Source organism: Elephantulus edwardii, unplaced genomic scaffold (assembly GCF_000299155.1).
Source record: "Elephantulus edwardii isolate Elephantulus edwardi_28Jun2011 unplaced genomic scaffold, EleEdw1.0 scaffold00183, whole genome shotgun sequence".
NCBI classification, from domain to species: domain Eukaryota; kingdom Metazoa; phylum Chordata; class Mammalia; order Macroscelidea; family Macroscelididae; genus Elephantulus; species Elephantulus edwardii.
The window spans coordinates 5,047,666-5,064,558 of NW_006399933.1; the positions used below are offsets into that span (position 1 = coordinate 5,047,666).

The 16,893-nt window shown below is 35.2% G+C and overlaps 1 protein-coding gene across 1 annotated transcript in view; it reads left to right on the plus strand.

The window, feature by feature from the left end:
• CACNA2D1 (calcium channel, voltage-dependent, alpha 2/delta subunit 1) overlaps positions 1–16,893 on the plus strand; it is a 584,478-nt gene that overhangs the window by 348,638 nt on the left and 218,947 nt on the right. Inside the window, exon 5 of the mRNA XM_006896147.1 lies at positions 15,953–15,994. Within this exon, the coding sequence (XP_006896209.1) occupies positions 15,953–15,994 (42 nt within the window). The remainder of the gene's footprint in view (positions 1–15,952; positions 15,995–16,893) is intronic.

The window sequence follows — 16,893 nt, forward strand, 5'->3', positions numbered from 1 at the left end:
TCCGTTAAGCTTCTGAGCTTATAAATGTCAATGGAAGGAAATGACCATGAATAAAATGGATAAGAAAAAAATTACTTTTGTTAACGTTTTGACAAAAACTACTGAATATCTCCTGGGCTTCAAATCAATCAAACGAACAAAACCCAGATGCCCATTTTGGAGGAAGTTTAACCAAGATACTCCTTAGAGGAAAAGGTGTTCAAACGTCGTGTCACATACTTTGAGCATATTGTCATGAGGGGCCAGCTTTTGGGAAAAATCTTCATGCTGGGATAGTGGAGGGTCAAGGAAAAAGAGGTAGGCCTTCTGCAAAATGTACTGTCATAGTAACTGTAACAGTGAGCCTATGCATGTCTGAGATTGTGAAAATTGCACAGGATAGAGCAAAGTTCATATTGTTGTTTATGGGATCACTATGACTCGTAGTTGACTCAAGAATCTAATGTCAGCAATTATAAAAAGCATATTGTTAAATGTGCATTTTCAAAAGCCACATTGAAAATACCTAAAGCCTATTTTCACTAATATTCAAATTAAGTTCCAAATTTTATTCCATCAATTACTCAAATTAAAATAGGATAGGGAACAGAGAAAGGGAATTCTGTGTTGGAAACTCAATAAATATTTTTAAAGGGATTTATTTTCCTTTTCATAATACATAATTACATTTTTGGGAAATTTGAGTTGTCATGAATATTTTTTCGCTTGAATCTACAGTCAATATCATGGCAACTACAGTTGAACAATCAAAGAAACCTTTTGTGTTGGGAAAATCTGATGTCAAGGATCTTTCCAAATTATTTAAAACAAAGATAACACTTTGAAGACCAAGGTGTACCAGATCCAAGCCATATTTTTTTTTCAATTGCTCTCTTCACATCTGAAAATTGCACAATGAATCAAGAAGGTTGACGAAAAATTAATGCCTTTGAAGTATGGTGTTGGCAAAAAGTATTGAGTATACTATGTACTGGCTAAAGAAGAAACAGAACAAGAGGATTTTGTGTAGCTTAATATTAGAAAAGGTGTGCTTTAGGGTGCAGAACGGGGCAGGGTTTCGATATTTTGTTATTCGGATCACTGAGTTTTACTTTACTCCACCGCACCTAACAAAAACAAGTACTATTTAAACAGTAAGCTATCTCCTCTATCCTATGGACAGCCAAAGAATAAACAAGGCTCTCTTTGAGGAAGTATAGCACTTTGGACTTGCTATCATGATAAGCCAGTCTCTGGAAAGAGATATTATGCTGGAAAATGTAGAAGATCCAGAGAAAGAGAAGAAGACCCTCAAGTTAGATTGGCTCCAAAAACAAATGAATGGATATAGAAGCTGTGGTATATTCCCACAAAAGAAAACCATGCAGCACTAAAAAACAAGGAACTCATAAAATATTATACAACATGGGTGACCCTGGAAGACATTAAGCTAGGTGAAATATCTCAGTCACAAAAGGATAAATACTTCATAATACCACTATTATGAAACAGTACTGACGTGGAGGTTGGGGGGAAACAACAAAAAAGAGGGGATAAATAATGTACACTGCATTGGAACAGATGAGAAAAAGAACTGTTTATAAGGATTATATGATTAGGCATTATTTGTAGGACAACAGTCCAGAGTAAGAAATGCGTAGCAAACTGGACTGAGGTGGGAGAGGGAGGAAACTGTGCAACAATGAATGCACGTTTTAAAGAGAAAAGTGAACTGCGAGGGGAGGTAGGGAGGAAAATTTGCAGCAATGAATGAATGGAAATCCAAGTTTTCTGTAAACTTTCGTTAAAATCACAATAAAAAAAAGTATTTATGTAATATAAGAATACCAGTAAGATAAACAAACAAAAAAAGAAACCCAAACGAAAACCAAGATAGATTAGCACAGTGATTATAAAAATGAGCTAAATTATATCAGAAATTGTGAGGAAGTTACAGGGTGCGGCAGTGTTCAGCTCTGTGTTTCATGGGGTTGCTATAATTTAACATTGACTTAATGATACTTAACAACCTAGTAGAAAGCAGCCGTGCTGGCACACCGGAGACTTAAAGTTCAGATCCACTAAATGCTCCAAGGAGATAATTGGCCAGTCATCTCCTATGTGATTTATTGTCTCTTAAACTTGCTGGAGGCATAGCTAGGAGTTGGATCAGATTTGACTGTATTTAGCAACAACAACCAATGACATATAAAACACTGTGATTTTTTTAATATTTGTTAAATGAATTAGATATCAACTTTTTTTTCTATAATTATATTTTATTAATTTTCATAAACATTTACAGAGATTTTGGGCTTCCACTCATTCATTGTTGCACTATCAACTTTTGATCTAAAATAGTCATGTTTTGGTGCAATGGAAAGATTGGCAGATTGTGTCTGACAGGTGTGAAGAAGTTGATTTAAATTAGTTTGAAGAGAATGTTTATATCTCAAACATCTATTCTCAGGAGCACAATTACTATTTTTCAAGGATAAATGAATACATTTTGACTTGACCTTTACAGACAAAACAAAATAATGATGGTGAGATTCATCTTACCATTTTAGACACTTCTACAGAAATCTGTCAGAGAATTTTTTTCAAAGTGAGAGAGCTTTATTTTTTTAATTGAAAATTTTCGGTTGTGCATTCATGGGAGAGAAGAATCAGATAATGGAAGAATCACTAGGAAAGAGCGATGAGGGGAGCTCTGGTGGCCTGGTGGCACTGCAATCCCAGAGGCATATGGTTCGAATCCACCAGATGCTCTGCCAGGGGAAGAGGGACAATCTCCTCCTGTACCAGTCAGATCTGATTTGATGGTACACACACACAGATAATAAAATAAAAGTAAAAAAGAGAGGTGAAGGCAGAAACTAGATCACCACATGTATTCTAAAATATAAGTCACACTCAGTGGAAAAATGAAAATATATAGGTTGTAAAAGGAGCAAATGCAATGTGGAAAGGGCTAAATACAACCTTTACTAACTCCACAAAGGTTAAATGTCTCCATCAACAACATCCATAATGTAAAACTTATCCCTGTAACGTCAGACATATCTCCCCACACTGCTGCACCTACTTCTACTAATCACTAGGTCTTACTATTTACAGACTGACTCACAGCCTTGACTTCTGCATATAGTTTGTGGGGTATTAAGGAAATAGGCAATGAAGTGGGAGAGGCAAATGGTATCAAATAGTGGAAGTACAAGTTTTATGGACAGAAGACTCAAGCCAGGTTATTAGCAAGATACAATTCCTCATTAAGTTCAGACAGCTTCAAAGTTAACAAGTGAAAGTCCAGACTCAGCCCAGCAACACAAATACAGGAATCCTCTGGTTTCCTTAGTCATCTAGCAAACTTTGTCTCATAGCACTAAGAAGTCAGCTCTTTCAATCATCAGGCAAGCAAAAACATTTTCAGTCTGGCTCTGTCTACAGGGCTCCACTACGCTACACCTCAACACAGTCTCTCAATAGTCTAGTTAGTCCTCCTGCTTATATTATCCTCACAGCTGTTAATGTAGAAGATGCTGAGCTGTGGTGAATCATGTGTCTGCAGTTGAAGTGGATGGAGACCATATTCTCATGTGCTCAGGGTAGCACCTACAAAAATTCATTTTATTTACAGTTCCTACATGGCTGTGCAATCATGTCTAAAACACTGGATAGAAAAGTAAAAAAAAAAAAAGCCTAACACCGCATGGATAGAAGGAATTTTAGAAATCAAATCGTCAACAAACTCATCATTTTAGTTTTTTATTTTTATTATTTTTGTGTGTTACCTTCAAATAAAATCTGACTGGTACAGGAGGAGATTGTTCTTCCTCCTCCAGCAGTACTATCTGGTGGATTCTAACTACTCATCTCCGGGATTGCAGTGCAGCTTCTTGCTACTAGACCACCCGAGCTCACCCCAAATCGTAATTTTACAGTTAAAGAATGAAATCTAGAAAATGCATGTTGTTAATTATTGTTTAAAGTGATGTAGTGATTTAGCTATGTATGCAGTAAATATTTTAAAGCCATTGTATGACTATAGCAGATGCTGTTGGCTCCATACTTATACATAGCACAAGCTGTTGTCCAGACAGACGAGGCCACTACATGATTAAAATCAGGAAGGATGTGTGCATGTGCTATATAATTTCTTCATACCTATTCAGGTATTTGCGAAGCAAACAATTCTTGAAGCTAGACTTTATAAACAAGAATTTGGCATAAAGATTGGAGGAAGATTCATCAATAAGTTGGGTTATGCAAATGACACAGCCTTGCTTTTTGAAAGTGAGAAGGACATGAAATGCTTGCTGCAGAATACCAGACTGAAGCCTTCCATATGGATTATATCTCATTGTCAAGAAAACAAAGTTCCTCACCACATTGTAGCACCAACAGTCAACATGATAGATGGAGAAATTATTGAAACTGTCAATTATTTCTTCTTTCTTGGATCTACAATCAACACTTGGTATCAGCAATCAAGATTTAAGGAGATGCATTTGTTTTGATCAAATGTACTTCCAGGAATCTACAGAATACTAAAGAGCAGTGATGGCAGTTCCAAGACTAAGGAATGCCTACTCAGCTGTGTTCTTTTCAATAACTTACTATGCATTTGAGAGCTATAAAATGAAAAAAGATGACAGAAAATTGATGCCTTTGAAGTGTGGCATTGGAGAAGAGCACTGAATACTCCATGGACTGCTAAAAAACCAAACATATATCTTGGGAAATGTGCAGTCATAGTGTTTCTTATAGGCAAAGATGAAGAGGGAGGCTTTGGGTAATATATTCTGGGCATGTTACTAGGAGATTGCTTTCCTTTGAAAGGCACATAAGCTTGGAAGTATGGAGGGCTGGCAAAGGAGAGAAACAACTACAACAAGATGGGTTAACATGGTGACTGCAGCAATGGGCTAAAGTGTGTCAGAGATGATGAAGGTGGCACAGGGTAGGGCGAGATTCTAGTCTACGTTCATAGTGTCACTACAAATTGTACTCAATGGAATTTTTTTTTATACTCAATGGAATTTAACAACAATAGGAAGACCTTGTCTTTGCCATATAACGTTCTTTACTGTCAGCTCAGAACAGACTTACAGGTGACCCTACATTAGATTTACATCTTTTTCCTGTGAAATTTCTAGATTTGTGTTGCTGCAGAGATAATAGCCTCTGGGTTAGCATCATAACTATTTTTTATTTTATTAATTTTCATGAACGTTTACAGAAGCTTTGGATTTCCATTTATTTATTCATTGTTGAATTTTTCTCCCTGCCCACCCCTCCCCGCCAATTCACTCTTCTCTTTGAAAAGTACAAGAAAAATTCCTTCATTGGTATACAATCCTACCTCCCGAGTACACTCCACTATGCAACCTTCATTCTGGACTCTTGTTATAACCATAATACCCAATCGTATATCGCTAACCAACTCAAAATGAATCATGGACCTACAACTAAAACCAAGGCCTATAAATTTCATTAAAGAAACGCTTGGAAGAACTCTAGAAGTCCTAATCCACAACATAAACAGTCTTCCAAGCATCCTGAAATATCTACAACCAGGAGAGGAAAAAATAGATGAATGGGACCTTCTAAGAGTCAAAGCCCTATGCACATCTAAAAACTTCTCCAACAGAGTGAAAAGGGAAGCCACAGATTGGGGGAAAAATTTGGTAATGACATGTCAAATAAGGGACTTATATCAAGAATTTATAAAATACTCGAGCACCACAAGATAAAGGTAAATAAGCAAATTGAAAAATGAGCATCATAACTTTTTAAGACGAGATACATTACCAGAGTTCCCTCTCTGCTATATAAAGTTATATATTTTTGAAATTTAGAAATTAATTTTCACAGTTAACCACTCAAGTTTTTGAGACTACTGTCTAATAGAATATCTGTGGTAAACGATTTGATTTTCTTGGTATTTATTTTCATGTTGAGTACTAAAACTTATTGTCTCAATAGTGCAAGGTCAGGATGAAGGAGAGGAGTGGAGCTCTCTAAAAACATGTTCTAGGTTAAATAAGTTCTTATCAAGTTTATTATTTAAAACAGTATTATAATTGTTACATATCTGAGTGTTTATATGTTGTTTAAATTAAATAGGTATATAAATATGTATCCCACAGTGGACACATGATATTTCCTCCTTTTTCTCCCATACTTTATGGCTACTCAAGACCAGTGAAAGGTAAATTAAATTGATGTAGTGGCTGCCACCTTCATGGTCTTTTAAGGCTGTAATTTGAGCCAGATTATTTTACACTCAATAATTCATAAACCATAGTGTACAGTCTTTAGATTAACAGTAAGAATTTGAGAAAAAAAGTTCTATTAGAAGAAACAGACGGGCTCATTAGCAGACCTAAGTGTATAGCCAAGAAGAGAAAATTAATAAATTGGATAGCTCTAAAATTACAATTTTCAATTCTAATATTGAAGCATGTGGAAGTTTTATACTTATGTTTCAGAATTTTAACATAAACTATTCATCAGAGGCCAGATTTTATTGGAAAGTGGCATGCAAGAGACTGTCACTTGCAATATAGATTTTTAAGATGGAGTGGTTTATTTTGCCCAGATTTAATTTTGACTCCCATTAGGCACTAGGAGACTACAGTAATTTATCTCTCAACTTGCTATGGGATATTTTAAATTTCAGTAAGCTGCTGTATTATATTAACACAGCCCATTTGGGTAAATTTGCTTCAAGGAGATAATAAATAACTAAACTACCTGGTTAAAAATCAGAAGCAAAACAATTTGTTTTTGTTATCTGGCAGTCCTTAAATTATGAAAAATAGCTCTAAAGTTTTAACTAATCCATAAATCTTTCTGAACTCTGCTAGCATAATGGTGAAGCACTTGACTGTAAACCAGAATGTTGGTGGTTCAAGAGTACGAGCAGCTTTGTGAGAGGAAAACACTGTGATCTGCTTCTGTAAAGGTTACAACTAAAAGGAAGAAATAATAATTCAATAAGGGTGTTATAAATAAAACAAAATGCATATGGATGATCGAAAATCCAGTGTATTTTCTAAACTTTAACTCAACAATTTTTTTTAAAACTTGTAGTATAGAAAACCACCATGTATAGTTCTATTTTGTCCCAGGATTGGTATGAAGTTAAAAGTTAATTAATAGCTAATAAAAATAAGAATCTACAAAACATATTTGAAGCCTCTCTGGCTTTATCTTATCATATTGTACATGATACACTGAAAACTTTTATATTTATATGTGAGATACTTTAAAAGATAATATTGTTTAATTATTCTAAAACACAGTTTAACCATAAGAATAGCAAAGAAAAAAGAGATTCAGTTCTTTAAATTGGTTTAGCATATTTAGAGTGCTATAGTTTGAATCAGATTATAACTTTTTGGACAGCAAGAATGGGGAAAGATATGTAACTGATATACTTGTCTCTTCTAAATTTTTCCCAATGCTGTGTTAATGTTTCTGTAATTTCTCTTCTCTCTTACTTTCTTGTTTTAGCACAGAGGTTATTTCGATCAGATCATATTTCTATGAGAACAATGGAAAATAGAAATTAGACAATTTTTATCCATTTCCTTTACTTCTATTGATTGCTCTTTTTCCTAGTTCTTTAAGGTTGATTCTGCCTTTAGTTTTCATGATTTGTTAATTTGAAAATTTGCTATAGTGCAGACTGATTTGATCTCACATAGCTGCTCACATGTAAATATACATTTATAATAGCTGTAAATAAAAGTTAAGTAAAAAATGGAAATCATTATGAAATTGTGTTTTTTTCTCAACCTTAAGATAATTCATTTCTAAACTAAATAATTTAGGAAATATCCAAACAAGAAAGTAAGATTAAATGAGACTGGAAAATTTATTTTGTATGTTTATATAAATGATCTTAAAATGCCACTTATTTTTACATCATACTGCCAAACAGATGGGGTTACTGTGTGAATTGAAAGTTACAATTCCCTCAAATTCTGATACCCTATGAATTTATCATTATTAAATGTTAGCAAACTGAATTTCTACACTAGGTAAAATAAGAGAATAATAAAATATGTATATTATAAATGTAAAGTTTGAGGTTTTATAAAGAAAATGCATTTATAAGAATTACAATAGAAAAGATCCTAACTCAAAGCGAATATGTAGATGTCTTAATCATTGGTGATGAAATTTGAATGAGACACCATGATGTGATCACTTACACGTTCCACTAAGACTTGTATTCTCTTGCTAAAACATACCAACAAGCCTAAGCACACATTTATTTAGATAAGTGCTTTGTAGCTTATTTTGTTGTTTTTACAAATTTCTAATTTTGTTTTTCCTTATATTTGCATTTGTTCTTTTAAGAAATAAACCTTGTAGTATGAAGTTCTCTTAAAAATTAAGAGTTTCCAGTTACAAGGACTATGACTATTCATCAGAAGAATATATAATATACTGTATTTAAATTTATACTTAATATATATTTTCCTTTTAAGAAAAAAATATTAGTTTAAAAATAAATTAACACACAAAAACTCCAACCTAGTATGCCTTAGTAGTACAACCAAAGTGCTCCTTAAAGGCAAGGATGGTGAAACTTTTCTCACCAATATGTGGTATCTTCTCCTAAGGGACCAGAGAACTGTGATCTAATGGTAAGAAGCTGCATTGTAATCCCAAAGTTATATGGTTTGAATCCACCAGCACTCTGCAGAAGGATGGGCAATTTATTCCCTCTGGAAACTTCTAGAGGGTAAGCTATGGGTTTAGTTCCAACTCTGTTGATAGCATACAACCACAATGAGAGAAACCACTCATTGTAAAAAGACATCATGCTAGGAAAGGCTGGGGGCCAGAGAATGAAAAGAAAACCCTCAACAGAATGGATTAACACAGTTACTGTAACAATAGGCTTGAACAGAGGAAAATTGTGAGGATGCTGTGGGAAAGGGTACATTTCAGATTTCTTGTCGTTTGTGGGTTGTGGTTTTTTTTCTCCTTATTTTCTGCTACTTTATTTACAAAATTTGAATACTTTGTTTTCAAGAAAAAATTCTTTCAATTTCTCTCATCTCCCACCTATCAAATTGTACAACCCCATGATTAATCCCTTCATCCTCCTGCATCATCAGCCCTCTCCTTCCACCCACTCCCAGCCCTCTTGGATATTATACTTATTCTATAATAATGGTTTTATACAATATTTATCCTTGTGGGACTGAGTTCACTCATCATAATGCTATCCAGTCTGTCCAAAACTAGGCAATAATTTACAATGCTCCTGCGTGCTGCATAGTATTCCACTGTGTGAATGTACAAAATTTCTCAATCCATTCATTTGCGGTTGGACATTTGGGCTGTTTTCATGTTCTTGCTATGGTGAATAATGCTGCTATGAACACCGGATGTACAAATCTCCATTTGTGCCTTAGTTCTCATTTTCCCATGGACTGCCAAGAAAACAAACAGATTCATCGTAGAGAGGATTAAATCAGGCTGCCCCTTGGAGGCAAGGATTCTGGGGCTTCGTCTGACATACTTTGGACATGTTGTAAGGAGAGACAGGTCTTTAGAGAGGGACATCATGCTGGGTAGCTGGGACATCATGCGCAGGAGGGGAAGACCCTCTATGAGGTGGATTGATTCAGTGACTTGTACTTGGCATGGGTTTGTCAGAGGCAATGAGATAGGCACAGGATAGAGCATGGTTTAGGGCTGTTGTACATAGGGTTGCTGAGTCCCAAACGACTCGACGGCACATAACAACAACAACAACAGCATATTCCAAGTAGTGAAATACTTGAGTCATAAGGAATTTATATGTTCAGCTTTTTAAGGAAGTGCCAAATTGACTTCTAGAATGGTTATGCCATTTTACAATCCCACCAATTATGTTTAAGAGTTCCTTTCTCACCATCAGTCTCTTCCTAAGAGACAAACTGGGATCAAGCTTAGAAGTGCTAGCCCAAGGTATAAAGAGACTGCCAAATATAACCAGAAATGCACAATCTGAAGAGGATAAAATTTATGCATCGGGCCTTCTAAAGATTAAATCCATGTGTGCATCAAAATCTTCTTCTAACTGAGTGAAAAGAAAACCTTCAGACTGGGAACAAACATTTGATAATACAGAGCACTCCCTGGGCCTCCACAAGAAAAAGACTGATAACACAATTACAAAATTGGCAAAAGACATGGAAAGAATTTTCACAGAGGAAGATATTCAAATGGAACACAGACACATGAAAAAATGTTCCAGATCAATAGTAATAAGTGAGATGCAAATCAAAACCATAATGAAGTACCATCTCACTCACAGTAACAGTGGCAAATTTTAACAGGGCAGCAGTTAAATGTTGGAGAGGATGTTTTGTTGATGGGATTATAAATTGGTACAGATCTGTTGTTAAAGTGATAATGTGAGTCTGGTGGCCTATTGATAAAGTATTGCACTGTCAACCTGAGGGTATTCAGTTCTAACCCACCAGCTGCTTCTGATGGGCAGTCTTCTTCTACTGAAGGGTCAGCTATGATTTGAATTTAATTTGATAGCACATAAAAACAAGAAGGAGTTATAGTTAACTCAGTGGAACCAAACAGCAAAAATGGCAACAATTCATTTAAAATCAGAAAGTTTTGCATGAGTATAAAAATTGAAATAAACATTTGTTTTTATATTTCTGATTTACGTGTAGAGACAATTTATATTTTCTAAAAGAAAAATTATTTAGTAGCAAATTTGAAGAGGCATAAGTATTTACAGCCTCAGAAATCAGAGGATGGCAGTCATGAGGTGTATGGAGTGAAAAGGGGATGGAGGGAAAAGGAAAGTTAAAATAAATTTATTTTATCTTTCTTTTTATTTTTTAGTCTCATTTATCTTTAAAAATATTTAATATATATTTAAAATAATATTTCATTATCATAGCATGTACCCTTTTGTGGCATTGTATACAATTATCTTGATGTAAAATTTAATAAATTAGTTCTATTTGTTAGTGTGGTCATGTGCCACAAACAAAAAGAAAAATAACTACTTAACCCATTAGCTACAGTATCATGTTGTTTGTTGTTGTTGATTGCTGTCGAGTCAAGCATGATTCATAGCGACCCTATGAACAAAGGATCTGAAGTCTTTGTATAACTATTGTCATTTACCAAAGTTTATAGAGTTTCCAGACACATGTTGTTTAAGAAGTGGATGCCACTCCTGCTTACAAATAGTTGCAATTATTCATTCTAAATTCTACACAGTACATGAACTAAACCAAATCTACTGCTACTCAGTGAATTTTGACTCACGAAGAACCTCCACTGGGTTTTTGAGGCTGTAAATCTTACCAGCAGTCGACAACTCTTTTTTCCTATGGAGCAATGGGAGGAATTGAACTTCCAGCTTTCCAGTTAGTAAGATGTTCATTATTCACTAAAACACCAGCAGAGCGGTGCCTATATATTCTACAGATAGTCTAAATACTCTAAACTTTTAATGGTTATTTCTTCTTTCCATACTTTTTTTAGAAAATTATCCTGGCTATCTATAAAACAAGACTTGAAACTGGTTTAGTCACAGGCCAATGAAAATCAGAACAGGTTTTCATTTTTTTAAATTTAAGTGAAGTGGAACAATAACCAGAATGGGGGAAAGTGCAAGTTGACGCCCTAGATGGGAGATTCAAAAGAAGATTAGTGAGTCCCTGTAGGAACTTGACTTGGGAAAATGGCCTGCTGCCAGGACTGTGAAGAATACATTCAAAACATTGCACTTTGTTGCCATTACTGAGCAGAGCACCCTCCGCTGTTTCCAACTTTGCATATCAAGATATTTGGTTGCTATGCAATATAAAGTCTGCTTTTGTTTTTTAATGCTAAGATTAGATTCCTTTTCTAGGTAGTAGCATGGAACAAGTATAATCTTGCGGTGTTGGTAGTGTTGGTGGTGTACTGTCAAGTTGAAACTGACCCATGGCTGACCCTTCAGCAGGTTTTCAGAGACAATCACACATGAGGAGATTGTTCAATCTTCTCCTGCGGAACAGGTGGTGGATTTGAACCCTGTGCCTTCAGGATTGCAGTGCAGCTTCTTGCCACTGTTCTCTATAGTTGATTGATGTCTTTTTGTTTTCACCCCCATAAAGGGTGAGGATAAGTATGTTTCACTTAATTTGTTTCTCTTTTGGTAATAGGTGCTGTGGTGTTAAGGGTTTGTTGTTCAAATGGCTTTCCTAGACACTGAGTTTGACTTTGCCATGTGAATGGGTGAATGTATGCTAGTAGGGTATGTTATCCACAAGGGGACTGACTAGTCTCCTCACTAAATATAGAAGATTCAGTGACAGATTGGAGAATCTCACCGTTAACAGAGAACAAGCAAGTGAATGCAGTGCACCACTTTGGGGCCAGAGATCCTTGCTGCCAGCTAGACCTACAGAAGATCAGTAGCAACCACAGCAGAGAACCAGAGATCAGATTTGAGATGGAACTGATCTTGGGACTGTTAGCCACTGGAACCAGAGCTAAGAGCTTTTGCCTACATTTATTGGAAGACCTGGATAGGGGAGGAGGAGTCATCAGTTCTGGTGTCTTTGTGATAAGGAATTGGACTGCCTATGCAAAGATACACTGTACAAATCCACCACATTCTCCCCAGGAGAAGCATGGACAATCTCCTCATGAAATTTACTGCCTCTGAAAACCTCCCAGAGGGTCAGCTATGGGTCAGTTCCAGCACACTGTACACAACAATAAGGGCTTTGTAACACTTGCCTCAAGCCATGGGGCTGAAGGCTCCGGTGTCTCTGAGCACATTTTAGCAGCTGTCCTAACTCAGTGATTGCATCTGCTACTAACGTGAATGACTGCCTCTTGACTCCCCTACTCTGGTTCTGTGTGATGTGTGAGCTATCATAATGGATTTCACATTTCATTGGATGAATAGAAAGAGGTGCACAAGCTTGAGGGGCATGTCTGAGAATTGATTTTGGGTTTGGATACTGTTGATGAGGATAATTTGTTGTGGAGTTGGTTGGCCAAGGTCAGATAGGGCTGTCCCCACGTGGACTTTGCTCTTTTTATACGTGTATAATAGTGTTTAATATATGTCTGTTGAAAATAATAGTAATATTTAATTACATAAAATGTAATTTCATATTTCCTACATATTTCAATCCTGTACATAAAAGAAAGAGAATGGTAGAAATAAAATCTAAACTGAAGATAAACAGAATAAGTGTTGCAACTTTTATTCCAGTGGCACATTGATAATTGTCTCCTAAGTATAAATTACGAAGTTGTAAGAGAGATCAATAAACTAATAATTGGGTTTGGGATGCAGGTGAATTAAGAAGATTCTCTTACTTTCAAATTCTTTTTTAATTGTAACTATGTTACTAAGCTATTACTAGAAGAAATGGTTTAGAATTTAGAACTTCTATGCATAAGTTTTCCAACTATTTCTTACTTATTTTTAATTATAATTTGCATCCAAGTTTCCAGAGCATATTCTTTCAGTCACTCATGAACAAAATTTTTCCATAACATTCGTTTAGTACATGCAATGTATGATCTTTCTTTTTTTTGTTTGTTTGTTTTGTTTGTTTAATCTGTATTTTATTAGCTACATTAGAAGCGTCACACAGTAATGGTAAGCTAATTGCACTAGTTCGATAACTGAGGTTCCCCCCTTCAAAAGAGGCCATGATGGTTTTTAAAAATTTTAACTTCTCTTTTTTACTTCTCTGAAGTAGAAGTTAAAATGAATGCAGTTTGTAATTGTTTCTTTATGGGTATTTCTCGTCCCAGATAATATATTCTTGTAAAAAGGAGGGCTAGAATTTTCCTGAATAAGTCACCATGTAAGCTAGGGAAGACACTGTTGAGGTTTGTTGTATTGTTTTGTTTGGTGTGTTTTTTGGATTTTTTGGGATTTTTTTTTAGAAGAATCTTTCTAAAAACATCTCTCTTTCTACTTGCAAGAAACTCCTTAAGCTGTAAAATACAAATTCCACTGTTTTTTAGTGTATGATCTTTCATAATGTCTTTTCTTCCAGTCATCTTAATTGTTAATTATTATTTTTTTTATTTACCCTCCCTAGTAACTACTAGATGATTCCTTCTATATGTGACCTCTTGTGTAGCTTTTTAGAAATACTGATCATATACAGTATTTGTTCTTTTGTGACTGATTTATTACTTAAATCTGTTGGATATTGGGTAGAGACTTGTGCTTTCCACCCATAGGTGAGCAGTTCAAATCTACCAGCTGCTCCACAAGAGAAAAATGGTGATTTCCTCCCATCAGAGGTGATTTACATTCTCTGAAAACACACTGAAAGACCAGTTTTTATTTTTTTCCCTAACTCAACAGCAATGCACAACAAAAAAACAACAGCAATATTTTTTTAAATCACTTAAATAATACTTTTAGTGACTTAACAGCATAGAACACAACATTGAGTACTGAAGAGCAACGATGTCAGGCCAGAGAGTAAGGTGTGTCTGATCTGGGCTACAGTCTTTGCAGTTAGTTGAGTGGTATGCATCGGAGAGCTGGACAGTGACTAGGGATTGTAGAAAGAGAATTGATGGTTTTGAGCTGTTGTGCTGGAGAAGTGTGTTGAATAATTCATGGACTTCTAGGAGAACAAACAGGGTTGTCCTGGAGAAGGTGAAGCCAGAACTTGGAGTCAAGGATTCAAAGGCTTCGTCTGACATACTTTGGACATGTTGCAAGGAGGGACCAGTCCTTGGAGAGGGACATGATGTTTGGGAGAGTGAAGTGTCAGCACAGGAGAGTAAGACCCTCGATGAGATGGATTGATTCAGTGACTGGGGTAATGGGAGTAGGTGTGTCAGAGACAATGAGTTTAGCACAGGATAGATTAGGGTTTAGGGCTCTTGTACGTAGGGTCACTATGAGTCACAAGTGACTTGACAGCACATAACAACAACATTATTGATTATAAATGAAGTCAGTTTAAAGCCCTGATATACATTTACTGTTATTAATCATGGTACATATTTTTCTTTGTTATATTTTAATTGTTAATGGCTTAAATAGAAACCTTTGTTCTATTGCTCTTCAACTCAGTGGGTTGTTTTACACACGAAAGAGGGAAAATTCAAAGGCAAGTACACTTAGAAAACAGAATAATGTATATTTTCTTCTTGGTGATTTTTTATTTACATGCATGTATTAAAGTAATTGTGAACTCCTGATGAAAAAAGACAATTACAACTTTGTTCTGTTTCGTAAATTCATATGACCATGCGTCATAATGAAGCATCTATTAATATCTTGAAGAACGAGGATTTTTTTTTATTTCTCAGTTTGTAAGTTGGAACAATACTATGATGTTGTGAAGAAGTAATCAGAGTAACAAAGTACAATGTCCATAAATTATTGAAAGGGAAACTGATTTACTCTGTAAATTTTCATCTAATGTCAATAATAGAAAACTAAAGGAAAATATTGTTTAAATTACTTTTAATACTGATTTAGTGAAGTTTTATTGGATAATTGTTTTGTTAGTTTTGTTTATTCTCCATTTAATAAAATATTAGACTATCCCTGCTTGAAGACATTTAAAAATTACAGAACACCCCTTGCATAATGTTGTGCTGAAAACCAACTGAAAATTGACCTGCTTCGTTTCTGACCTGGGCAGATTCTCCCCTCCTTAGGCAACCTGGTGGTCCCCTGCTTCTGGGAGGTCACCATACTGACCTCCTTGAAATAGTGGTTATCAAAACTAAATGAGATATTTTTCATCAGTGAAAGATATACAAAGCTATATAACAAAAATACATAAATACTAGCTCTGTCTACATGGATCTTTGTGGAAAATATTATATAAAGCATATTATGAAGAACTGATTATTTTTAAAAGATGTGAAAATGTTTTGGGGTTTTGTGTGTATTTTTGTCTTTAATCAATAAAGCACTTTTTCTCTTTTTTTTTAATAGAGCAATGAAGTTGTCTACTACAATGCAAAGGATGATCTCGATGTGAGTATTATAGATTTCCTATTAAACTCCAGGATGAGCTATGATGAAATTTGGCTAGAATTATGTGACATAAGAAGAATTCGTGAGAACAAAATAAAAATGATGATTAATTTTTCTCCTGATGCTATTGTTTTCTAAAATATAATAGTATTGATGATTGCTTTAAGACCAACGTGAGGCATTTTTTTGGACCTGAATTACCCACTTACAAACATCCCGTGCAGTTCTCATTCTGCTGCTTCTGCCTAACAGAGCTACTTTGACATTAGTAATGTTGAAGGCAGACGTTAGATCTCATCCATCTCTTTATCCTGGCATCACATGTATGTATAAGCCAGGGAAAATCATTTATTTAAAATATGATGTGTCTGGCTGGTGGCCTAATGGTACAAAATGAACCACAATTCTACAGGCACATGCTTTGAATCCACCAATTGTTCTGCAGTCTCCTCCCACGAGATCTACTTCCTCTGAAAATTCACTGGAGGTTCAGCTATGGGTCAGTTCTGACTTGATGACACACAAAAACCCCTGAAAACTGCCACAAAGAAGAAAGGAAATTTGTTTAAGTGGATGATTTTCATATTGTATAAAGCTATCCTTAGAGGTACAGAGAGTAGGAGTTTTACGTTTCTTGCAAGTCATTTTATTAATTCTTTATTTTGCACTTCACCTCAGCAACATATAGTAACATGCAATTAATGTTCACTCCCTATTGCCTGTGCAATCTTTGAAACATAGTAGTTGCTCAACCTGATTTTTTTAGATGAATGACTCTAGTGAGTAATTAAAATTAGTTCATCACACGTTTCACCATGTATCATTTCCAATATTACTAAATTTGGATAGATACTGGAGGAATAATTCATCACAGTAAAAACTACAAAAGCAAGAACCAG